At 31.3% G+C, this 26,464-nt stretch overlaps 1 protein-coding gene across 1 annotated transcript in view; it reads left to right on the forward strand.

The window, feature by feature from the left end:
• LOC129229933 (transient receptor potential cation channel trpm-like) overlaps positions 1 to 26,464 on the forward strand; it is a 766,163-nt gene that overhangs the window by 329,101 nt on the left and 410,598 nt on the right. Inside the window, exons 2-3 of the mRNA XM_054864315.1 lie at positions 14,951 to 15,027; positions 25,144 to 25,345. Of these exons, the coding sequence (XP_054720290.1) occupies positions 14,951 to 15,027; positions 25,144 to 25,345 (279 nt within the window). The remainder of the gene's footprint in view (positions 1 to 14,950; positions 15,028 to 25,143; positions 25,346 to 26,464) is intronic.

Here is a 26,464-nt window from a genome sequence, read left to right on the forward strand (position 1 = left end):
GCTATGTGATTTCCCATCGTGTATTCCATCTGCTCTGAAAGTCTGTAAACGCTGTACTGATACATCCTGTAAGTTTTGGGTACAGTCAAACATATTTTTGTAGCATTTTTACCTGTGTCTTTTGAACGATATATTTAATTTTTTGTATTAGTTTAAGATCTAATTTCAAAAAACATTTATTTCAAAAATAATATAAAATATTCTGAATACCAACTCATATTGTTTTGTAATAAAAAGATTATAATCACTTATCCTAACACTTCAATTGTAGAACCGAGCATTAAATTATAGATAAACTTCCATAATTACAAGGTAACTCTCAAATAATTTCTATCTAAATTAAACTCACGCATAGTTTAGAAATTTGCTTTCACCTTACCTTTCAAGATTCTAACTTAGCGTGAGTTCTACCTTAGCCACTGTGATTTAAATTATCCACGAGAGTTAGAAACGCTGATTACATAATTTTAAGGATACGTCAAACAGTTTAGAAACGCTTTTCGCATAAGAGAAGCTGGACGCAGATATCAATTCTTTTAAAAACATTTTCTCACGTTAGCAAAATTAAAGATACTGAAAGTTAAGCACATTGTTACGAAAATTATTCGGAAAGTGGACGTTTTAATTAAAAATATATTACCTATAGGAATTACTGCAACGGACTGTGAATTTCAAAGAAAAAAAAAGCAAACACTGCATTAATTGCAATTAATACTGAAGAAAAACATTTTTTTGCTTGCATTCTTATGATATGTTTTTTTTTTCTTTGCAACTCCCACAATATATTTAATGTCTGTAAAAATACAGCAAAATATCGGAGAACCTCTGTTAAACTACTTAAGATCACCTTCAAACTCTGCGAATCCAGGGTCTTGATATCAGTTTTTTAAACAATTTATTCTTGTCCCTCTTTTTGCGAAAATACAGAAAAAAAGTAAGAATCTTTGTTAGGTACTCGTTTAAAACTTACAGAAAAATGTTTTTTACCTCTTAATGTCAACTTTTTCGTAAAATGATGCAATTGGAGAAAACAGAATAATTTTCTGCTTTAATGTAACTAACCTGCTCAAACTACAATCATAAGAATATAAAAATAAAAGGTCTACGAGTTCAGATTTAGAGAAAATGAAAAGAACACCTGACCCATTCTCATCACGATCTAACAAATCCACGAATTCCAGATATCCCCTTTCAACTTCTTACATCTTTTCACGAAACATAAAAGCAATGCTTTGAGCAAATACAGCAACCAAATACAGAATAAGGAATCTTGGCTGTGATTTCCATTTAGAGACTTTGTACTCGGGTTTATAACAGTGTTTTGATAAAATAGGAGAGTTGACGCAAATCAGGTAGAATTTCGCAATCCCTAATAATATTCATTTAGCCCTTAAATGCTGCCTGTTTCTATTTGGCCCTGAAATCGATTTAGTCTTATATAATACTAGTGGTACCCGCACGGCTTTGTCCGTAGTAGAAAAATCAAGCGGTCATTTGATTCGCCTATATATTTACAAATGATGGATGATGAATTTCTCGCCAATCGGCTATATTCATTCACTCTTCCCATGTTACGGTTCCACGTTATGGTAATTTCGTAATTTACTCGTCCATCTTATGATAATTTTGCTCCGGAAAATGTTCTTAAAAATGGAATAGAAAAAGAACAAAATCGAATTTTCGAAAAATCGCTTCGAGTTGCACACCTTCATGCTGCAAATTAACTTTGTACCAAATTTCATGAAAATCGGTCGAGCAGTCTAGGCCCTATGCGCGTCACAGAGATCCAGACAGACTTTCAGCTTTATTATTAGTATAGAGACTAATGGAAGAAGATAAAAGCTTCGTTGTTGACTATAATCGATAAGAAAGTACACTATTTTAACTCGGTAGAACTCGCGTGCTAAACAGCACACAAAAGATCACGCGAAGTACCTGTATGAATCTATCTATTAATTTTTGCTTAATGCAATTTATGCATGAAAATTTTTAAAAGATTTCATATCAACTTGTAAAATAGAAATTGTTAAATATAAAAACAATTTAAGAGGCTGTGAATTGATTAGTAGGGGAATGTGAGACAAAGTGAAATAGTTAAGATGACTGTGAGCTTTTTCAAAAGGAACCAATCGGAAATCTGTTTTAAAAATTACAGTACATTAAGAAAGAACATTGAATTTTTTTTATTGAAGGTTCAATGAAACAGTATTTTTTATTTTCGGCAGTAAATTTGCACTTTGAAAAAGAAGTGGAAAATTTTGACTTTTTTTTTTCCATGAGGCTACGTGAAAAATAAAATAGACTTTTAATGAAATATTTTCTATACATAAAACAAAATATTTAAATTAAATAAATCCATAAATAAATGGTTTAATAAATAAATGAAAATACATTAAAACAATAAACGAAAAATTAAATGAATTACGAGTAAATCTTTACTAATAATAAAGCTGAATGTCCCTCTGTCTGTCAAGATCTCTGTCTGGCAGAATCTCTGTCTGTCAGGATCTCTGTGACGCGCATAGCGCCTAGACCGTTCGGCCAATTTTCATGAAATTTGGCACAAAGTTAGTTTGTAGCATGAGGTGTGCACCTCGAAGCGATTTTTCGAAAATTCGATGCGGTTCTTTTTCTATTCTAATTTTAAGAACAAAATTCTCATAAGATGGACGAGTAAATTACGAAATTATCATTACGTGGAACCGTAACATGGGCGCAAGCCAATTGGCGAGAAAATTCACCATACATTATTTGTAAATATACAGGCGAACCAAAAGACCTTTTAATTTTCTATTACGAGCGAAGCCGTGCGGGTACCACTAGTATTTAATAAATGAAGAAAGATAAATTAGTGAGTAAAAGAGTGAGTGAAAATGAAAATAAGTAAATGAATGAATAAATATGTGAATTTCTAAATGAATGAATGAAAATGAATCAATTAACAAATTAATACATAAGTAAGTTACTAAATGATTGAGCTGAGTAAGCAAAAGTAAACTATTTCACTTTGCCCCGCATTAACTTGACTAATTGTACAAAATGTTAAAAATACAAACAAGCTTGATATTAATAAAATAAACACTTCACCGAATATCAGTAGGTGTCAATTAATATTTGAAATGTTTATAACTAAAACTTTATCATTTTATAACAACAATAAAATGTTTTGACTTACAATAAAATGTTAGAATATGAGTATAAATTTTTAAAAATTGCTCGTATTATCGTATGTTTTAATTTTTAGTGGCATTTTTCTCCTGACTGGAATAGACTACATTTGCAACTATAAAGTAAAAATATTACCAGATAGGTGACGCTAAAAGCGGAGCAAATATTTCACCATTTCACTTTGCCCCGCTATTTCATTTTTCCATACATTCCACTACACCACATTTCAAAGAAGTACTTGACATATTTCTTTATATCGTTCCTTTTTTCAATAAATAAAACACTGAAAAGACACTTAATGAATACCCATATTAAATTTCATATGCATAATTTATCCCGTACATAAATGAAGTCAACCTTGCATGTAAATTGTTCACGTTTAACATAAGAGATTTGGGTTTTTTGAATTTGACACCCAGTGGAAAAATTCTTTCCAAAACAGGAATGCGTTTTTTTACCGCATGAAAAATCGATGTAACATATGAAAACACTGGAAGGTGCTCTTGAAAAAAAAACTGTTATAAATTAAACTACCATTTGGGTTCAAATCTGTTGAATTGGACACTCGAAAATAGAAGGTTTTAGGTGACTGGGATTACACTCAGGGCACCGCGCGAGCTTTTCCCAGTTAAAGACGCACTGGATATGTTATTAAATCAATTTTAGCCTTGGTAATATAAGCAATAGTGATGATGGAAAATAAGAATGTCTTTTTTTCATTTGTTGCAAGTGCGTTTTGTTTAGTTTTGTATGTTAAAGGATGCCAACTTCTTGTTATTCTGTGACAAATAAAAATTCACTAATTTATCTGTAATGTATTTTTACAATATTTATCAATGTTTAAGGATATATGAAAATAAAATATTGGTCGTTTTTTCAGCTAAAGACCAGTGTTACCAAATAGTTTTTAAACATTAACCATACTTAAACTAAAATTTGCTTTTCAAGTATTTGCACTCAAATTTAAACAAGAAACATAAAATAATCAGTAAGTTACCGCCCTATAGCCAGGTTTAAGGCAGAAATACATAAAATACAGCGCCAGCTCAGTCAATTCCAGCAGAGGACTGCAGTTTTGTTCTTATCAGCCCGGCATAGGAGTGACTGAGCTGGAGGTGGAAAACCTCTTAAGGAAGCCCTTGTGCCAAACAAACTGGAAGCTAATACAGAATAGGGCCGGTAACTTACTGAATATACCATGCCTTGCCTTCAATATTCGAGTTGAACCGAACCATTGCTTATGTCACTCGTCTGGTTAGTGCTAATTCTGTATTAGCTACCAGTTTGTTTGGCACTCTTGACTTCCTTAAGAGGTTTTCCACCTCCAGCTCAGTCACTCCTATGCCGGGCTGATGAGTGCTAATAAGCACGAAACTGCAGTCCTCGGCAGAAATTGACGCAGCTGGCGGTGTATTTCATGTATTTCTACCTTAGCCCTGGCTATAGGGCGGTAACTTACTGAATGCCCCATGCCTTGCCTTCTATCTTCTAGTTGAACCGAATCATTGCTTCGGTCACTCGTCTGGTTAGTGCTACTTCTGTATTAGCTACCAGTTTGTTTGGCACTCTTGGCTCCCTTAAGAGGTTTTCCACCTCCAGCTCAGTTATTCCTATGTCGGGCTGATGAGTGTTAATAAGCACGAAACTGCAGCCCTCGGCTGGAATTGACTGGGCTGGCGGTGTATTTCATGTAAGAAATATAAAAGCTAAAAAAAAATATTTTAATCGATTTTTAAAAATCAAGTATTAAGTGTTAAAATTTGATTTCATTTACTTACAACACTGAAACTATTTACAACACGACTCTGAAAGATGAAGCCGTAGTTCATTGAAATGATTTGCTTTGTAATTCTATGATATCTGATAAATTATATCTTATGGGATCCTCCACAAATGATGTCATGCTTTGAAGGGAAGAAAGGTTCATGGAGTTGTGACACTGACAAGGGGGAGAGAGGGGAGTTCAAGAGGGTATTACTTTCAGGTTAAAAAACGAAACATTTAAAAATAGTAAAATAAATATTTCCATATTTTTAATTATATTTTTTTTAACGACTAAGAGGCTTTTTCTTACAGAAGATTTTGTTTTGTGATTTATTTCGTAACCTGGAACATCGATGCAGATGAAGGTTTAAATCCATTCTTTGCTAAAAGTTTGAATTTAAAAAGTTTGAATTTAGCAGCATTTTCTGTTCATTAATTGAAAATAAGATTTAAAATAATGCATCAAGTTATATTTCAAATTCTAAAATACTACACTGTAAAAACAATTCTGAAACGTTCCTGGAAAATAATGGGCAGCTGATGTGCCCAATTTTTGCAAGTAACGTATCCTGCAAAAAACAGAAATGTTTTCCGCTGAAATTCAGTAACCTTTCTCAAAATTACCCTGGAATCCTTCCGCAGAATTCAGTAACTTTCCCGGTTAAAGTCAGTCGTGTCTCTGGAGCCTACAATAACAACTTTGGAAGGTTTAATATAACAACTTGGCACCTTCCTTCTTTCCCAAGAAAAATCCAAAAGTATTACTATAATAATGATTAACGCCTTGAAAGAATTTCAAGCAAGTACCGACACTCGCTGGAACAATTTTGATAATTACAAAAACCAATAACAATAATAAGATAACAAACAATAAAAAGAACTAAATAAAACGAACTAATATACAAATGAAGAAGCTAAATAAGACTGGGATGGCTGGTAAATACAATGTAAACACGCAGTTTTGAAAGTTTTTAGGCTGGATATTTAAAGTCATCTATCTGCTTGAGAAATGAGAAGCGACATTATTTTATGAATATTCTTGCGTGTAACTGGATGAGATAGAATGTGTGAAATATTTTTGGAGAATGACAAGTTGGAATTATGCAGGAATTATGCAATGGAAGGAGCTGGTTAGAGGACAGTTGAATATGTAATGTTCAGGAGTTCCAGGTTGACTGCATACACATAATGGTGAGCTAATTAACTTAAATCTGTGTAGATACGATGGAAATGGTCCATGTGCATTTAGACATTGTACTTCTTACCGTGAATCTAACTCGCCTGCAGTTCTTGTAAAACTACGAAGTCCAGAAACGGATTCGCTCTCATTGGGAGCTTAGTCAATCTGAACGAGCCTTAGCCGAGCTGAAGCCGATACACTTATTAAATACGCTCAGTTAATCTTTATACTGACAGCTAAAAAAATTTTTACTACATTCGAGCAACTTGTTATGATTCAGGAAATTTTTTGACAAAGATACTTCATTTCCTCAGAAAGTGGATAAAAACCTGAGAGTTCCCAAAATTTTCCACGGAAATAATCAGTATTTTTTTTTTGGATTTTTTGAGTGTAGTCGTCAAATGCTTTTTTTTTAAAATGTCCAACTATTATTTCATATCCAATTATGTCATTCGTTGTAAAATTTAATCATATTTCGTACAAAATAAGTACATATGTAAACCTTATTATCGTTATGTTCACAAATGTGTGTGTATATCAGTAACACTCATAGCTTATGTTTAAAAATAAAAACATGATATATGATGTGCAACGTAGTGAGTTCTTTTTCTGAACTTCAGCTATATGTTTATGTTATATAGCGTGACATCTGACAAAGGCGGGGAAGGGGCATGGTGAAGTCTGGAATTTTGTGACAAACTGGTGCAGGAAAATAAAAAGAAAATATATTGAGATAAAAAGTATGACATCTTTATTTCGTCCGACTTTCACCATGCTAACAAACAAAATGGCTTTCTTGAAGTAAAATTCCAAAGTAAAATCATTTAAATGTATAGGTTTTAATTACCTGTTGTATCACTGCGGTGAATTTTCTGAACAAAAATGACTCAAGTAATGAAGACTTCTAAATGCACGTAATCTCGTTTACCCTTCGGTGAAAGCTCAGTAATGAAGTTGAAGCAACTTGCGGTAGATTGAATGCACTGAATTAGTATTGACTTAACTGAACTTCAATTTAGCGTAAAGGATTATTTTCTTCTTTTACAATATGCAATTGGATGAAAAGTATCGGAAATTCGATTTGAGGGATGAAGTATGGGCCGAAGAAGTGAGTTTCTCTATTTTCAGAATTTTTATTTACTTTTTTCAAGTACTTTTAATCAATTAACGGTACTTTCTGAACTGAGGCTGGTTCAGAAATAATATTTGATACGTCACATATGAAATTAAACTAATATTTTACTTGTGTGCATAAAGCGTTATTAAGATGCCAAATGGTGATAGATTTTCAATTTGTAATATACATTTTCAAATATAGTTTGCTCTAAGCATAACTATTTAGCTGTTTAATAAATTTTAATAATTGAATTCAATTAAACTGTTTTGTGTGAAAAATAAATGTTGAAGTATGAGTATTTAAGTTTAGTACGTATTAGAAATATCGCGTAAAATATTTATAGTGTTTTAAATGTAAATTTTAAATAGATCTTTTGCACAATTTGAAAACAGATTTTAGGCAATGGTTGCGAAATCTGTTGACATCTTACCTATTTTGATACATTTCAAATATCTTAGTTACATTAATACATTACGTTCTATTTTTATTTCTTACGTACTAAATTTTAATGTCATTTCAAAAAGAATAAAGTGTTTCAGTAATAAACAAATAAAGATCCAAAGAAATTTTTGGAGTTGGACTTTTGGAGTCCATATTTTGTAATATTCTTCGAGGTATCTAAAACTAAGTGAATTGTAGAAGGATTTATACATTTAAGGATTTTTGAATCTTTTCTGCTTTTTTATATTTAGAACTCCACATTACACGTATTTTTTTAAACATTTTTTTGAAATAACAATGGCCTTAAAATTGATTATATAAAAAAGCCAGTTTGCCAAAAGTTCTCTTAAAAATTCCAAAAAAAATATCAAATTTTGAAGTTTTAAAATTTTTATAAAATACTAAATTCTTGATATTTTATTTTCAAAATTTACAGTAGTAGATATTTATTCAGTTGTTGATTACAAAACTCTGAATGGATTTAAAGATTTGACTCTTTGTTGAGTTTTAAAAAACATTATATGCGCAATTTTATATCCAAACTAAGAAAAAAAAAGAAAATTCTGTAAATATTTACTTTGAATTTTATTGAAAAAGAACTAAACATGTCAAGCCTAAATCCATACCTATTTTAGCTTACATATACATGGAAACATCTACAAAAAATTTAAGGCTAAAAAAAGCTTTAAACATTTTACAAGGCTTGGATTTAAAGCAGAAGTGTGAGAATAACGTATTTAAAGATTGTGGTGGTATGAAACTAACACTAAAAATGAAAGAAAATAAAAAAACGTCAAACCTCACAAATTTGTAGAAAACTGCAAACACGTCTTTCGAGTTTTCGAAGAACCCATTTTTACCCGACTGCACATGCGCAACGCAAAGGAGGGTAAGGTGTTTAATAGTCTAGGTATGTATGTATGTTTGTACCTATGTGACGCTGTAGAGGTTAAACGCCTTGGTCAATTTTGATGATTCTTACGTCAATCAATTTGTTTTATCATTGGGAGCGTCCATAAACACATGACAGTAATCAAAATTTACTATATCAACGATTAGTCACCATATTGTCAGCTTGGGATCACGCCTCAGGCTACTTGCGTGCGACACAGCATGCGAAAAATGCAGGTACCTTTTTCATTGCCTGAATTTCTTGTTTACTAAGTTTACTAATTCGATTTTTATCTCTAACAAGTTGTATTTGTTTTTGTCATGATTCAGGGGACTGAGTTTCGTAACGTGTACTTTCTTGACAAGCTTTTTTAGTTTTGAGAGAAAGATTTGACTGACGGGGGGACGTTTCCGAGCTTCCGTCATCATGAGTTATACAAGCTGTTTATGTAGCTGTAGTTGACTTAAGTTCGCGCATTTTTAATAAAGGTCAAGCGTAAGTAGCTTTAAGCCAAGTTAGGTCCTTAGAGAGATTCTTAATCAGTAGTTTAGACCAACGCAAGTTACTTAATAATCCTCACAATATGAACTCTCGCAATAAAATGACAAGATTGCGAAATTTACCGTCATTTAATCATAATGACTAAGTCAAGGAAAATTAACTAAAAAGTGTAAGATAAAAAATAATTATTAAATAGAAACAAAAAACCTGATTGAGTAAAAAACCTAAAAAAATAAAAAGAAAAAAATAAAAGCCCTTTATTTTAGAATATTATACAATACTGCTGAATAACTGCACCATTAAAATAGTTTTATTACCTATACACACATAAGACAAATCGTAAATTGAAAGGAAGATTGAAGGATCAACAGTCGGGACCCATTCAAATTTTACGGGGTTAATTGATTGGTCAAAATGGAATGGGACCCCACTGTTGATCCTTCTATTCCGCTTTTGAGTTTATGATTTGTGTTATGTGTGTATCGATTGTAAAACTATTTCAATGGTGTAGTTATTCAGTAGTACTTTATAACATTCTAAACTACTGGGATTATATTTTTACTTCCTTTTACAAAAAATGAAGTATTGTATTCGCGAAAATATTTTCACTCAAAAATCGACCTTAATTTCCATTTTACTCACCCCGGAATGAATATTGAGTTTTTTTTTTTTCGACTCGATCACACGTGGATAAGTGCCTAAGAACGTATAGACACGCGAAATATTCGTATTGACGTTCCCGAGTTGATTACAACGAATTTTGTCTGACGTCTGTATGTACGTATGTATGTATGTATGTATGTGCGCATGTATGTCGCATAACTCAAGAACGGTAAGTTCTAGAAAGTTAAAAATTGGTACGTAGACTCCTGGCGGGGTCTAGTTGTGCACCTTCTCTTTTGGTTGCATCCGGATGTTTCTAAAGGGGTCTTTTGCCCCTTTTTGGGGGAAAATCATTGTTAATTTCGATGTAAACTTAAGTGGGGTTATAATTTGGTGGACCCTTGGTGATATGTCGACAAGGTTTGTTGCCAACTTAGCGACAAATTTGGCGATTTTTTTTTAAAATCTGTTTCAATTTGGCCGGTGTTGGTGATATTTAGAGAGTAAACTACTGAATCACATTAAAATTGCCAGTAATGGGGAAATTACATTAAATTGGAGTAAAAGGAAGTCATGTGATGCAGACTTCAGCTCGTTTCTTTTTAGTTTTTCTTGTTTTTACGCACTCGGGGTTTTTATTTCTACTTAATAATTATTTTTTCCATACAAAAAAGTCATAATGTCTTTACATCTAAAAGCTCACTTTTTGCATTGCAAAAGGAGTTGCCCTAAACCCCGAATCACCTGTGTGCAGCAGTCTGCCTATTTGTGTGATTTAACGTTGTCATATTTTCGTATAGTTTCCTGCACTAAGTTATTTATTCATTTCAACACTACCTGTGCTGCAGAACTTCAAATGTCTCTAAAATTAGTTGGATTACAGATACATAATTTAGAAATAATATTCCTTACCATATGGGCACCGAAAATCGTTTTCAGAAAATGCTTATTGTCATTTTTCGTGTATTGTGTAGCCTTAAAAGGAAAAAAAAACCGTTTTCACAAGAAAAACCTCTTACGTTCTGACTGCCATCTGCATAAAAAAGTTATTTTTAGTAATGTCAGCTTCAATTATGGATATAAAATTATTCAGACAAAAACTAATCTGATTTTTCTTTTTCTTTTCTTGATAAGATGTTCTTTTCGACAGGTAATTTTTCATCCTAATGTCACTTAGAGATTTCGCAGCATGAGCAATTACGTCCGAAAAAAAAGACGACGATTAAAAGACTCGAATTACGTTTCTTGATAATCATGAGAAGTAAGGAACTGTGGGGCAAAGTGAAATGCTCAAATATTTACTCTGCTTTTAGTGTCCCCTATCTGCAAACATTTTAAATATGTAGTACCATATGAATTCTACTCTAGTAAGTTTAAAAAATACCGCCGAAAATTAAAACATGATAATCCAGGTAATTTTCAGAAATTAATACTCGTATTGTAATATTTTGTTGCAAGTCAAAAATATTTTTTTTTTGTTATTGGAAAATGATAAAGTTCTTGTCATTAATGTTCTAAACATTAATGGAGACCTTCTAATATTCGGTGCAGCATTTATTTAGTTAATATTAAGCTTATTTGTATATTTTAAATATTTTTTACAACTAGTTGAGAGTTGGGCCAAATTGAAATAGTTCATTTCGTTTATTAAATCGGTCATTTACTAAATTACTTACGTATTCATTAATTGATTAATTCATTTACATTCCTTCATAGAGTAAATCACCTTATATTTATTCATTCATTCGCTTATTTTCTTGTTTATTCAATCTTTTACCTACTTTCATTTATTTTTCTATACATATTTATTTATTTATTTATTTAATTATTCGTTTATTGTTTCATTATATTTTCATTTATTCATTCCACCTTTTATTTACTCATTCATTTGATCAAAAATATTTTTTTATGTTCGAAAAAAAATATTCAAATAGAAAAATATTTGATTTTTCAATTTGCCCCACAAAGAAAAAGTGAAACATTTCCACTTTTTTTTAAGGCACAAATTTACTGCCAAAAATTAAAAATAATGTTTCGATGTAAGTTTTATTATAAAATGCAATGTTCTTTCTTTATGTACTCTAATTTTCAAAACAAATTTCCTATTAATTCATTTTGACAAAGCGTAGTCATATTACTTATTTCATTTTCCCCCTCATTCCCCTATTTGTCCTAGATTCTACCTGTTTACTTCTGAATGGTTTATAGCTGTGAAAAGAATTTTTACGGGAATGGGGCGAAATGTATTCGTATTTTTTTCTTTCATCTAACCAACGGTTATAAAGAAGGTTTTTAAATTTCATGTTTTGAGTTGAAAATAGTTTAACCATTTCTAGAAATTTTCTGTTTGTGTGTATGTGTGTTTTATGTTTTTGTTTGTGTTAGTGTGACGCATTTTATGAGCACCCAAATTCACCAATAAGGCAAAGAACGTAACCAGATTAAAAATGTATTTCACGTTGGACTCCTGATGAAAACTGGTGCGGGTAATATTTTAGTGTTAATCGCCAGATAAGGAAAACATAATTGAAAATTTTCGGTATGAATGACTGCTATATCTCAAGAAGTTATTTAAGAAATCTTGTAAAAGTTAGGATGCCGGTTGATTCTGATACGAGCTATTGCAGATTATATTTTGACTCGAATAGTCCTAAGAAAGTGACAAGTTTCTTTTTGAACTTTGCTGCTAAAGCTCAAGAAAAAATGCCTGGTATAAAACAAAAACGGCTATTTAAATGGACACCAATAAGAACTGGTGTTGGTTAATTTGTACAGCAAATTAATCCTATGAGGTTATTCATGATTTCCCACCATGTATATTACACAAAAGATATGAAAGCAGTTTTTGGACGACTGGACTTCAAAATAGTTACACCAATAAAGCACATATGAAAATTAAACAATAATATGTAAAAAAAAGTTTAGATTCATTGAAAAAAATTAAGTAAATTTGAATTAGTTATTAAAGGATGAGGAAATGGAAATGTGTAAAAGATAATCGAAAATTCATTTTAACTTATAAAAGCGTCGGAAGTTTTCAAGAAATTTTGTCATTTTCCTTTGTAGTTTTTGAACCACCAAAATTCTTGCGTTTTCGCTAATTTCGCAGTGCCATTACATATTTGGAATCACGAAAACGCAGAATAATTTATTGAGAATACAATTCCTAAAACATATTTATTAGTAATATAGGATAAAGGGGTAAATAAATGCACTCATCTGATGTATGTAAATTGTAAGGATCATTCTTCAAAAGTGACTTTAACTTTTCTGTCACACGCCTTTTACAGTAAAAATGTTAAGGAACAATTCATTTAACAATTATTTTTACTTTTATCAAAAATATATCTATTTAATCCTGCCAACAATTTTTTAATAATAATATTTATTTTAATACATTTTTGGTTCAAAACATGCGAATTCTCACCTCCGTGGCATGTCACACACCTTGTGTGGCTGTTTATGTTGCTTAATGACTTGTTTAATTAAATGTATATATTTATTTATTTATTATTCCTTTCACAAGTGTCTCAAATGCTAATTGTTTAAGTATATTTATTTTTTTAATATTGTGTTTTAGTTCGTTTTAGGATGATAAGGAGTCATGTTACACAATAAATTCTCACCTCCTTTACGTAAACAGAAAATGCCGGTCCTCTTTAACACGTGGCAGTAATGACATCAAATTTTATTTTCCATGGTACAAGGGACCGCTCTTGTTTATTTTCAGCCATTTTTGAAGTTGTGAGATTTTTGTCGAAAACCAAGAAGATAGATTTTGCTTTAAAAACTTAATGTGGTTATTCTGACTTTTCACTTCCGTGAACTTAAATTTCAGGGATGTAAATTAATGTAAAAATGAAGTGAACATGTTTTCATATGCTTGACATGTGCAGATTACAGCAACGAAGAAAATAAAATTCCCTGAAAAATGTATCTATAGGCCTATATAATTGGAAAATTCCTCACCTACGTGACAGACCTTATCAATGTCATCATTTTTGAGGTGAAAATAAATGTTGGAGGGGAAATACATCAATCTTAAGCATTCTACCAAAATTATAAATTGCCAGTATATTCTCAAATTTATTAAATATTAATGTTTAACACACATTTGAAACAGCAAATAAACCGTACTTTAATCAAGAGAGCTTAATATTATACTCCCACTAATCATTAAAATAGCTGATAGTTTGAATAATCAACAAAATTAACACTTTGATATTAAATTGACCTCGATTTTTAAATATTAAAATTTTTTTCTCTTTTTGTTATTTCCGTGAATCAGGCTTTTTTTACATAAGTAAAATAACTGGAACTTAGCTGGGCCATTGTTTATGGTTACTTCTAGTAGGTAACACTTTTATGTATGAATAGAAAAAAAAGAAAAGAAAAGGTTTCGAAATTGAAAAATATTTGCGTTCAAAAGTAACGCTTTCTGGAGAATGACGCGTAAATGCCATTGGAAATACAGTTTCAAAAAACCCGCATTGAAATCAATGTCCATTGATAGTTTAATTTAAAGTGCTCGATATTCTAAAACGTTTTGAATTATTATAAAATATTTACTTTAAAAGGATAATTTTGGCGGTACATTTGGACCCTGTCCCACTGCACCCACATCAACATGCCCCAATGTACCTCAAAACTTAATTTTTAAATCAACAGTCAAAAGATGCACAAAACTAATAAAACTAAGAACATTCTATGGATGAAATTAAAAAAGTGTCAGCTTCAAATTAGTGCATTAATATTGATAATTGAACAATAGTTTTTACTCCAAAATTCAAAAAAGTTAAACTTGCATAAATAAGAGAGCAATGATAACAAAATATAAGAGACTGCAGCTTCTCTACAAGATGAAATGTTTACATTGGCTAGTCTCCTCGGCATTGCTATACATTTTAGCTAAAATATGGCATTTTAAAAAGAACAGTATTCGAGTTATAGGAAAAAATTCCATTTGCTCCACTGTGCGCTGTGTCCCTCTGCACCTCGCCCCCCCCCCCCTATATAAGACAATTTTCAAGTTGTGCATTGCCCTTTCATATACCTCCAAATTTTTGAAATTTCTAATATTTATTTTATGGTTTTATTCTTGTCAAGAAAATAAAGCTGAAAAAATACATAACCATCTTTAGTTTTACCGAAAATAAAACTTTTGCTGAAACATACATTCAGTTGCTTTGAAAAGGCATCGTTCATACCAAACAAAACAATTTCCTTTTTTTAACATACATCTTATCATATTTTGTTTCCTAAAGACAATATTTTCTTCTTTTAGATGAGCAAGCTATGGGTGGAGCAACAATTCCAAAAGCGGGAATGCATTCGTTACATCCCCACCAGGGAAACAGGAAGGTCAGTAGCTCTGCTGTTGCCAACTTTATTACACTTTTCAGGAAATTGTGATAGCACGTTATTGAAAAATAGGATAAAAACACGAGACGTGAAAAATATGAAGAAGGTGTTTCTTGGCTGGTATTTATTTGTTTTCACCGCAGTGAATTTTTGATGAGAATAGAAGAGAATGCTTATATTTTTCACCATCTGACCATTAGAAACGCGAGTACTTGGATTCGAATAAATTGTTATTCTTAAGAAGGAAAAATAAGCCTTCCGTTTGAAGAGTTTTAAGAAGACATTTCAAAACCGCATGCAATGCTTTCAAATCGGCTTTAACAAAAAATTTGTATGGGAAAATTTTTATTTATTTATTTTATTTTATGTATTTTTTTTGTTCGCATATTGTATTCTCTTGTTCACTGATATTGGCCCAAGGGCCTTTTAGATTCATAGGCTTTTGCTACAGTTCCTTTTTCACTTTTTTGTATTTTTGTCTACTTGTTTATATTCTTAATCTAGTTGTTCTTTTGTATCTATAGTTGTCTTAAAATCTTGCCGTTAGAAACAATATATATATATATATATATATATATATATATATATATATATATATATATATATATATATATATATATATATATATATATATATATATATATATATATATATATATTAGGTCCTTATGTGGTCCTTATTTTTGAAGTTGCAGATATTTTACGCGACGCCCCCTCAGTTTGTTCCATTATACAAACAAATGATCCCTGCAAAATTTTAAGACAATCCATGAATATTAACACGTGCCCCTAGGGCCCCCTTTTTTGAGTTTTGAAGAAAAAATTGCGGATTTTTCTCATTTTTATTTAAAAATAATTTTAACGTTTTATATTTAAAGTAATTTTGAACCTCAATAGGTGCTGCTACTTCCAGACCGACCATTCTCTCACCTTCATTCTGTAAAATTTAACATGTTACAGAGGGTACATGTACACCAATAGCCTTGGGTCAAGCGTACTGCTCTTCTGCGCTTGTTCCAACCAAGCAGCAGGGGAACGTTTCTTCCCACCAAGATGGACACAAGGGATTCTATAGGCCATTAATGAATGGCCTAGACCATTAATGAATGATCTTTGACAGCAACAAATTGCCTTCTCCAGGCTTTAGGGGTGTTGATTTACACAATTCCCTGTGTATGTAATAGGTGTGGCAAATAGATTCGCACGGTTTCAATGCTACAAATATATAAGTAATATGTAAGTAATTGCAATTATATTTTAATTTGCTGCTCTTAAAGTTATAAACATACCTAAATGCTTATACAGTTTTAATTTTTCAGATATAAATTTCGAAAAATCCTCGATTACTCCTAACATAAAAATTTACTTTATTTTCCATAACTAAAATATAAATTTAAAAAAAAATATCCAGATCAGAACAATGTAGAAATCTATACTTTAAATCAATTTTCATCTACTTCAGTACATAGTCCTTTGTTATCATCAAATTATTGCGATTCACAAGATTTAGAAACCGAAATGGATATCTATCCTAAACTGTTGAACTTTTGTTTTCTACAGCTGGTTTACCTCAATGCAAAAAAGCTTGACAACTATTGATATCTGCTCGCCTATCATCACTGTTAGACAAATGCCATTAGGAATCAAGATGTTGTTCATTTATTTACTGCCTATGTAGATGCAGTAAATTTAAATCCAAATGACCTAGTGATCAATCGTACATTCCTTAAGAGAGCAAAAGAAAATCCTCGAGAGGTAAAATTAAATTTCATGAATTTAAATTTAGATTTTGTAGTTATTCACTGGGATATAAAGCTACATCCAGATGTAACTGGAAAAAGAACGCCGACAGGATTACCGTGATAGCTTCAGGTCCTAAGATTGAACAGCTACTCGGAATTCCTTAGATATTTCTTCAGTTGTATATGATATCTTAGAGGATAGTTCTTTATTGTTAACTGTTCTAACTGTAGTGTCTAAAAGACGAAGTGGATGACATATTATTGTTCGTAAAAAGCGGAATTGAGAAATATTACAGAGAATTCTCATAACTTATAATAATATTTCCTGATGAATTCCCTCCTACAGGGAGATGTTTTCGGCAACCTGGAGCTTATCCCTGAGCCACATGGGTGGCAAAAGGAATTTTTGTTTGAAAATTTTTATATTTAGGAAACAATTTAAATTGACCTTACATGAAAAGAAAGCCCTTCAATGCTGTTTTACAAAGCTGTTTTACAATTAAATGCTGTATGAAGATATGGTTTTTCGCAGCAACCCAATCGAGGCTCCTTTGAATAATCTATCTGAAAAACTAGCAGCGTACAAAATGATGACAAACATGCAGCAGAAGCAGTGACTGTAAAATTCATTAATCACTTATGGTATTTAGGGGATAAACTAGTAGCTTTGTCCGTATTGAATGAAGGAATTAACTTTGAAGATTGGAAAAGACTAGTCCAAAAAATGCTTGTGATAAGGAAGACGTGTCTGATGACTGTTTAACAAATTTCAGATAACAGTATAGGTGATATAGAATACTTTCTTAGTAAAGATCTTCCTCTTTATAGACTCAATTACGAGTCAATAAAATTGTTTGATAAGTTGCAAATACTAAAAGATTTTTTCCTATTTGATCCTGATTCACGGCAAAATGTTTAAGCTATTTAAAGGGAAGATTGTTAAAATACTGAAAATTGTGAATGATACAACTGAAAGAGGAGCACAATTAGTCGAAGAAATTCACAACTAATTTACGAAATATGAGTCACAAAGCAATTTATTTTACAGACTGTCCAAGACGATCGGTAAAAAGTACACACTATCAAGATACATTGAGAAAAGCGTACGATTAAGGAAAATTTCTAAAGCATTATTTCATTCTTATTCAAAGTAAAATTTTTAGATGATATAAAGTAATTTAAAAGGTTAATTTTAGTGCTACCTCACTATAAAAATATTTTGAAAACCTAAGAGAAACGACGTACTGGGTCTGAAGTAAAAACTCGGAAGATTTGTGGAAAAATTATCAATAGTGTTAAAGTTCAACGGCCTAGGGGCAGGTGTTATTATTGACCGATCGAGTTCAAATTTTGCACACGTTACTTTTTATTATTGTGTCGCAAAACTAGGGGGCGTCACTTGTTGAATTCCGAAATTTTTTTTCCCATATAAATAAGGACCACCCTAATATATATATATATATATACTAATGCACAGCAACAACGCTAAACAGCGGACTGTTCTAACTTTATACTTTTTAGCACCTAATATCGCCAATGTTTTTATCGGAGACTTAAAAGTCTCCGATCGTGGGAAATATGTGGACCGTACTCTAATGCCTATGGCTGAAGTCATTTTAAAATGTGAAGTGTCGAACCCTATCAATATCTTCTTGCATATTATATTCACATTAATTTCTGTTCTATAAACTCTATTCTATCTATGAAACTAATAATTTCTCATGTTGTTCCCAGAAGTTAGCTCATCCACATGATTAAAACTTAGGACTTAGTGCCCAGAAAAAACAATTTTTGCAACACAATAAGAAATAATTTGAAATACAAAGTTCTCCATCTGCAAAATAAGGAGGAAGAAAATTAAATGAAAATAAGAGTAAGGAATACTGAATTATTTTTGGAATAGTTGTTATTTTTTTACTTGAAACAGATCAATATACTGTGATTTTTAAATGAGTTTTATTGGACGCTTTCACATTACCTAAATGGCCCTCGAGTTTTCAATTATAGTACTGTAGTTCCGAGGAGAAGTTTTAGAGAAGAAAATGTAGTTAGGGCTAAAGATTGTTCAAACTTTCAATTTTCATCTTTTTCTTTAGAATTCATTGTTAAAGTTAAACATTGAAATTTGGCTAAACGCTCTTTTTTTACATTACTTTTTGAAAATAAAAGTGACAATTTAGGGGAATAACAATCCAAAAAATAATAAAAATTATGTACAAAGCTAAGCGATCATGTTTCCCTCTATACCAGTTTCGTTTTTTTAACGTCAGACGTTACCTTACCTAAATTTAATCAGATTGAAAAATTATTTCGTTTATAATTTTTCAACATCTCAGATTAATTTCTAAAAACAAAGCATCTTTTTTGTACGTAAAACAACTCCCTTTATTAAAATTAAAACTATAACAAATTCCTTTCCGTAAATGATAGGCGTTAAATTCCAATAAACTAATCAGCTCCAACTAGGAACATTTTGTTTTAAGGGATATTTTCAAGAATATTTTTCCCATAGTGGCAACCTATGGGAAAGCCAATTAACATACTTGGATAACAATTAAAATGTCTCCTAACAAAAGAATTGCAGATCTAAAAAAGGTACAAAAAAAAAAAAAAAAAACTAAATGAAGGGGGGAAAAAAGAAATAAAAACAATTATTACGCAATAATAACCTGCCAATCTTGGTGCGTTTTTATGAGGCAGTATTAATGCTATTTTTTATAAGTATTTAAAAGCTTAGCTGTGTGGTTGTATAAAAATGAAGAAAAAACATAAAAATCATTAAAAAAACTGTATTATCGTGTTAAAAAACACGAAATGTAATGTTTTGTTGAAGTATACTCAGCGTACTCCTGCGCATCGCTTCTACAAGCAAAATTGTGTTCTGCAGAAACACAAGGTGACATGAAAGTCACTCATAGGTTTCTCATATATATAATAGCTAATGATCGAGTAACGCTTCTTAAGTCATCAACATGATAACTTGATAATATATTTTTGTAATGTTTAACATGCAGGGAAAGGTAAGATAAATAAATACCTTTGTGCATAACAGTAAAGTAAGACAAAACAACGTTAGACGAAGCACAAATTTGTGCTTCGTCTAACGTTGTTTTGTCTTACTTTAATGCAGGGAAAGGCTTCATTTTGACAACGCTGAAATGGATCCGGTAACTAAACTGCGTTACTGGTAAGACTGTCTTTTCAGGGGAATGAAGAAACGAAAAAGTGGTCAATAATGAACGCTAGGTACTGGAGTTTAGGGTTAAAACCACCGGCGTTAAGGTTAAAATTGCAACTATCAAAATATCACCAAACAGGCAATTGCTTCGTTCTAATATAGAAGAAAGTTTCACCCATCTTACCTTGGAGGATGATTTTCTAGTTTTAAAAATAATCAATAGAGAATGATCGCCAAAGTAACTTTCGATTATGTCGGAACAAGAATGTAAAACATTTTTTAAACCACATAACATTTTATCTTTGCAACAGCCTGTAAAGTACAACTTATATAATTACAATATAAACAATGTTTGAATGTGGAGTTTTAAGAAATTTTGCACAAATTTTTTAAAATTACTTTTTGAATTTTATTAGAACTATTTGAAATATTTTTCCTTATTCTTTCAAAAAAAAAAATCAGTTTTAGAATCTGAACAAACTGCTATCGTAGAAAAATCAGGGATCAAAATTTAAATACCCCCCGTCTCCTCCCCGCTTTCTTTGAAATAAAGTTCAACTAAAACGTTTATTATACTTTGAGCAAAATGAAAATTTCTTTCCCACAAAAAGAAAACAGAACATCATTAAATTACATATAAAATTAAAAATAAAATGATGATTATACACTCTCTCAGGGGAAAAGAATGAATGGAAATCAAGCCAATTTTTTTTTATACAAAATCACCTTTATTTAAATCATTTAACTTATAAAATCAAAATCACAACTAAGAATTCCCCCTCCCTCCACCCTGTTTTTGTCCAGCAACCCTTTTCACTTTACTGTTAATAGATTCAACTAATATTTTGCACTTTTCTTTGGTTTCTCTTGATCTCTAAACCACGTTTTTAGCAAAGCACGAATCATTTTTTCTTTTGTTGTGCAGTCAGGTTTTCCACTCAATATCACAATGGCCTACCTCTTCCGTGGAGAAATATCCATGGCTAACAAAAAAAATTAAAAAGTGACCGGAATGAGAAAAACAGCAAAAATGTGTAAAAATTTATAACACTTAAACAAAACGCAACATTTAAGACAAAGAAAAAAAACGGAGGTTATAGCGACTAATCAACTGGTAGACTAAACAGCTGTTATAAACAAAGATTGAACAACCTAAAAATTTCGAAAGTTCAAAATTCCCAACTTGGTTCCATTAATGCTTTGAATTGCAATAATTTGTTGATTAAACAATTAATCAACACTAGTGTTGCTGGCGTTTTCTTTATAGCAACCGTTCAGTAAAAATATGAATGGAGCTGGTTTTTAAGTAAAACCGGTTATAAGCAACAATTTTTGACAAGATTGAGAGGCCTTCCAAATCGATTTGTAAATGGATAGGATGGCATTAAATTGTGAGAGAAAAACTTTTGAAAATTCACATACTGGGCCAGTTTTTATATAAAATTCCTCAATCGAAAGTAAGAAAAAAATTGTTTTCGTGAAAATTGTCGATAATTTTCATTTAGTAAAACGTAGGGTTTCTGTAAAACTACATGATTCTGAATTCGGTTCTTTAAAATGCTACATTTGATGCTATTGAGTTGAAAGAACGTTGCTTAAATATTTTAAATTTAAAACAATTCCGTTATTATTTAAGGCAGCCCAATTAGAAATTTTACACTTATGACAAAATCTAACACTCATATTAACTTGCAAGACCTCTACTTTCACAGTCATTAGTCCTAGATACATACTTCCAACTCCAAAAAATGCTCAAAGTAAGATGCAGAGTTAAAATATTGAAAGTGTAATGCAAAAAAAGAAAAGAAATCGAGCTTTTTAAATTATCCCTAAGTCCTCCAAGTTGCATTTCGGGAAATAATATAAGTTGAAAATTAATACCAACTCTAAATATGCGAAACATTTGTGATCAAAATTTAAAGATATTGGAGCGCGCAGAAAATAAGATTGAAACATATCGCCCTGTCCAAAGAAGACTGAAAAATAATTGCAACTGCTATGCTATGGTACGTAAAAAACACACTAAAAATGCTTGTACAATTTTAAAAAGCACTCTATGAACCCATCTATGTTTAAACTCTTCTTAGTTGCTATATCCCCCCCCCCCCCAAAAAAAAAGACGTGGAATGCGAGTGTAAAACGGAATAAGTCACAAAACCTTTCGTTCCATTTATCGGTAAATATTGGTCGTACTAATGTCATATTTTTGTGTTTGGGTTGTTTTTCATGATTGGGATGTCCCTAGATGCAATGTAGAGGTTTGGGGATCCATAATAAAAATTAGATTTTGTACTTTTTTACTTTTTTTTTCGCTTTAAACTTTTCATATCTTAACTATGCATCTTATTTTGATAATTTTTGTAATTGGAATTGTGCATCTGGGACTAACGGTTGCAAAAATAGAGATTATGCAGATTAAACTGTAACACGCTGTGTGTATATATATATATATATATATATATATATATATATATATATATATATATATATATATATATATATATATATATATATATATATACATATATATATATATATATAAATTTTCTGGACACTTTCCACTTTCGTTCCATAAAAAAGCTATAAAGCTCACTGAAATATAAATTAGAAGAGTATTTAAAACACCAACGTCGTTTTCCTGTATAGCTGATCTGTAATCTTAAGAGGTCTCATTCTTTCTTACTCGGAGATCCGAGTCTAAAACTCAAGATTTAATCGTAAGAGATTTCTCTTCTATACAATTCGAGAATTCTTAAGCAATTTTTGACTGTCAGGTAAGACTTTTTGTCTAGAATGAAATTCTTTTTCTTCTGAGCGGGAAAAGTCATGTTGTCAGACATTGTCGTTTTGATCACAGGGAGTGCATTCGCTTTTATCAATTTGCGTTTGACTTACTTTTTACTTATTCATTTGATTTTCTGAATCTATTGTGTTTTTTGGGACAGTATGGCAAAAAAAATTTCTTTTACTTTTTTCTAATAAATTATCGAAAATCAATATTTTGGTTATCTTGCTCTACTTATGGTTTGAAAGTGCTTGTTATTTTCCATAAGTGCATATAATTTTCATATTTTAACACAATCCAAATTTATATCGCGCTTTAAAAACAAGCGAGCATTTTAATTAATTGAAACTTGGTGTAAAAAAGTTTCTATGTGCTTCTTTTTTACTCTGCAACTTTTTTTTTCTTTTCTGCTTCAAAACTTGATATCGATGTTTGAAGAATTATTTGAAGATCCTTAAATTTTTTGCAGGTATTGTTTTTTAATTGCTTTAAAAAATATAAAAAGAAATTAAAATATTTATTTTTAGATCGAATTAGTGTTTGATTGGTTTGAAAAATGCGCTTTATCCAGTGACTTTTCATACATTAGGTTATGGTTTGCATTAAAAAGAAGTTATTTATCAACCCGAAACACCTATCTACAATTATCAATGCTATTTGCAATTTAAATGCTGTTATAATCCGTCTCCTAATTGCTAGGGCTTGGTAAAATACAAAAATCGATTATTTAATTTGCCCCCTGCTAGCAAACGTTTTCTTCACGTGCGATACTTCACAAGCAAAACCTGTTTTGAGAATATTTGATTTTAGTAGCCCTCGTTTCTTCTCTTTCCAATCGGTCTTAAGTTAAAACGAATGCCAACAATCATGAGGTGGATTATATTACAATTTAAGCTTAGAACAAAGAGATAAACATTATACTGCAATGTCTACAAAGATTTTCGCAGTGCTAAATGCTGTGGATGCAGTGAGCAAAAAAGATACCTCATGATATATTCTTTTACAATAAAAAGTTGATGTCATTGTGGAACATGAAAATTTTAACGTTTTGTTAATGAGCGAAATTGTTTTTACATAATTATTGATGTTAAAGAAATGTAGTTTATCTAGCTAAATATTCTTCTACCATTTATTAAATCTATGATATCATTTAGTTACAGACATTTTTTTTTCTTTGATATAGGTACTAGTTTTGGATATAATTAATATGAATTAAGCCGCTGTAAACATTATTTATGTCTGTTCTATTTACGAAGCATATCTATAGTTTCTTTATCACTCTTTTAACGGTTGCACAAATCCCAGACCTCATTGAAAATTAGTAAAGACATGCTGCAGATTCTTGTTATTAAAAGGAAACGATTTCACAACACCAAATCGTAAGCGCTCGTAGCATCGAAGTGTTGATTACAGATAAACTTGCTAAGTTTCCATTGTATTCCCAAATTGAGTCAGTGAGAATCAAGTGACGTAAGTGTAATTTTTAAAGTTCTGATTGAAACGCGTGCAAAATTCAAACTTTATGTAAGCCTTTATGGAAAAGTATTTCAAAATCTTGCTGTATAGCAACGCTTCCGGGACTGCTAGTGCCATTTTTTACCTCATGGCATTTTCTTCCACCATTTATACTAATTATATCCAAATTTTTATTGTATGTAGTGACAAGGTCTAGATTAAAGGACAAGGCAGTAAAACTTAAGATCAAATTTGCGAGCTAAATACAAGCAGGATCTTGGCGAACGCTGTTAGCAGACTCAAAACAAGAAACCTGAGAGGGATGAATATTCAAAAAGAAGAAACTACAAAGTACTTACCCTGCAGAAACTGTTGCGCTGATACAGAACTGTCATAAGAACATCTGTTCTCCTGTCCAGGTCATTTTGGCCATTTTGCAACAGATTAGTGACTGTCTACAAGAAGATCTTTATTTGAAATTTGCTTTGATATAGCTAAAGGAGTGTACACTCAAGCTTGTTTTGGGGCGATCTTTTTGGGCGATTTTTTTTTGTACGAAAAAAAATACAATCAAATTGGGAATTACTCACGAAGCTATTAATTCCTATAAAACAAGTTCGAGGTAGGTACTATTAGGTGACGAAAGGGATTTCGAACCAGTTTCCACAAGAAAGTTTAGAGTTTTTTCTGCGATTTTTCATGCGATCCCTATCTACCGCACTAAAACCGGTTTTAGAGTACAAGACGTTTGGTTCTATATGGTGTCTTTTAGTTTTATTTCCCATCACCATAGCACGGCAACCAACCAACCAACCAACCATCATCTAATTTTTATTGTTGTACTTACACCGCTTTGCTTCTAGACATGTCAATTCAAGAAAGTTGTTTAAGTAGAGAATAAATGTAAATTTAACAATGCAATTTCGCTTGGCGTTTATATTTAACTTTTTTTTGCAGATGTGGCTGTGGTGGCATGCTAAACAACCACCCGGCTAGTGCAACACAGGGCCTGTATAGGGCGCATAGCGTGCACAGTCAAACATCGTCGCAAGCGTCAGCGGATGAACACTGGAGTCCAACAAAGCACACGGCAAGTAGTCCAACGGATGCTTTTGGAACGATCGAGTTCCAAGGAAGCGCGCATCCATTGAAAGCACAGGTTAGTTAACTTTGAGTATTCATATCGAAGATTATTGAATGTTTTTCTGAGATTCTAAAAAGATTCTTCTAACAAGCATATGTTGTTAAAAACAATAAGCTTGGTTCGTCTGTTTCTGAAGATTCCAGAGTTACAATAAAAATTGAAGCATCATTAGTTCAAGTTCAATACCATTTTTCTTTAAAACATGATATTAAAAATATCAAATGAATTAACTGGAAATGTATCCACAACATGTACTGTTTAAACTTTATGAACCGTTTTTATTATTTCCGTTATTCGGTGCTTTATTTAAATGCGGTTTTGCATTTATGTATGAGTTTTTGTTTATAGAGTTAATAATTCGTTTCATTTTTTGAATGTTCGTTTGTAATAGTTTTTGTTCTTTGAAGGCTTTGACAAGGTTTTGCTTTACGATGCTGGCATCTTCATGTCCACCTACTTAATTTGTTCACGTGACTGGCCCATGAATCTAACCAATCAATTTAGCACATCTCACAACATGTTTCAAAATTCGAATCATTGTTTGATGCGTCAAAATATTCTTTAAAACTGAACATCCTTAGGGGAAACCGGGTAGGTTAAGTAGATACATGGGCTCTAATTTTCGAGTGCTTGTATATCCAGAACTGAGAATCTCATGGAAAAGTTAACTTGAGTGCTGATTTGTCCTACGTACGCAGGATAACTTGTTTTTTTTTTTTTTTTTAACCACTCCATTTGAGAGTTATTCGTAATATAATAACTTTAAAAAAAACATAGGCATAAAAAGCTTGGACATCACTGGTCTAAAACAATAAGAAAATATAATAATGAGCATCCGACATCTGAAACTATTTCAAAAATTTAAAACACCGTTTGGGTACCGTCTGAAAATAGTAGATGAAAATATCGCTAAATAGTTTCAACGTGTGTGTTTCTCTTTCTTTTTTTTTTCTCTTTTATTTGAGCTGATTAGTAAATCTTCTTATTTATAAGCAGAAAAAAAAATAAAACCAAATACTAATACTGATTGCAATAAAAAGTAACAAGCTGTTCTAATGTACAACATTCTTACGTAGAAACATTAAATTGTAAGTTGGCACATAATTACTGAATGTATCATCTTCAGCTACCTCT

The sequence above is a fragment of the Uloborus diversus genome, chromosome 9 (genome assembly GCF_026930045.1).
Source record: "Uloborus diversus isolate 005 chromosome 9, Udiv.v.3.1, whole genome shotgun sequence".
Classification (NCBI taxonomy): domain Eukaryota; kingdom Metazoa; phylum Arthropoda; class Arachnida; order Araneae; family Uloboridae; genus Uloborus; species Uloborus diversus.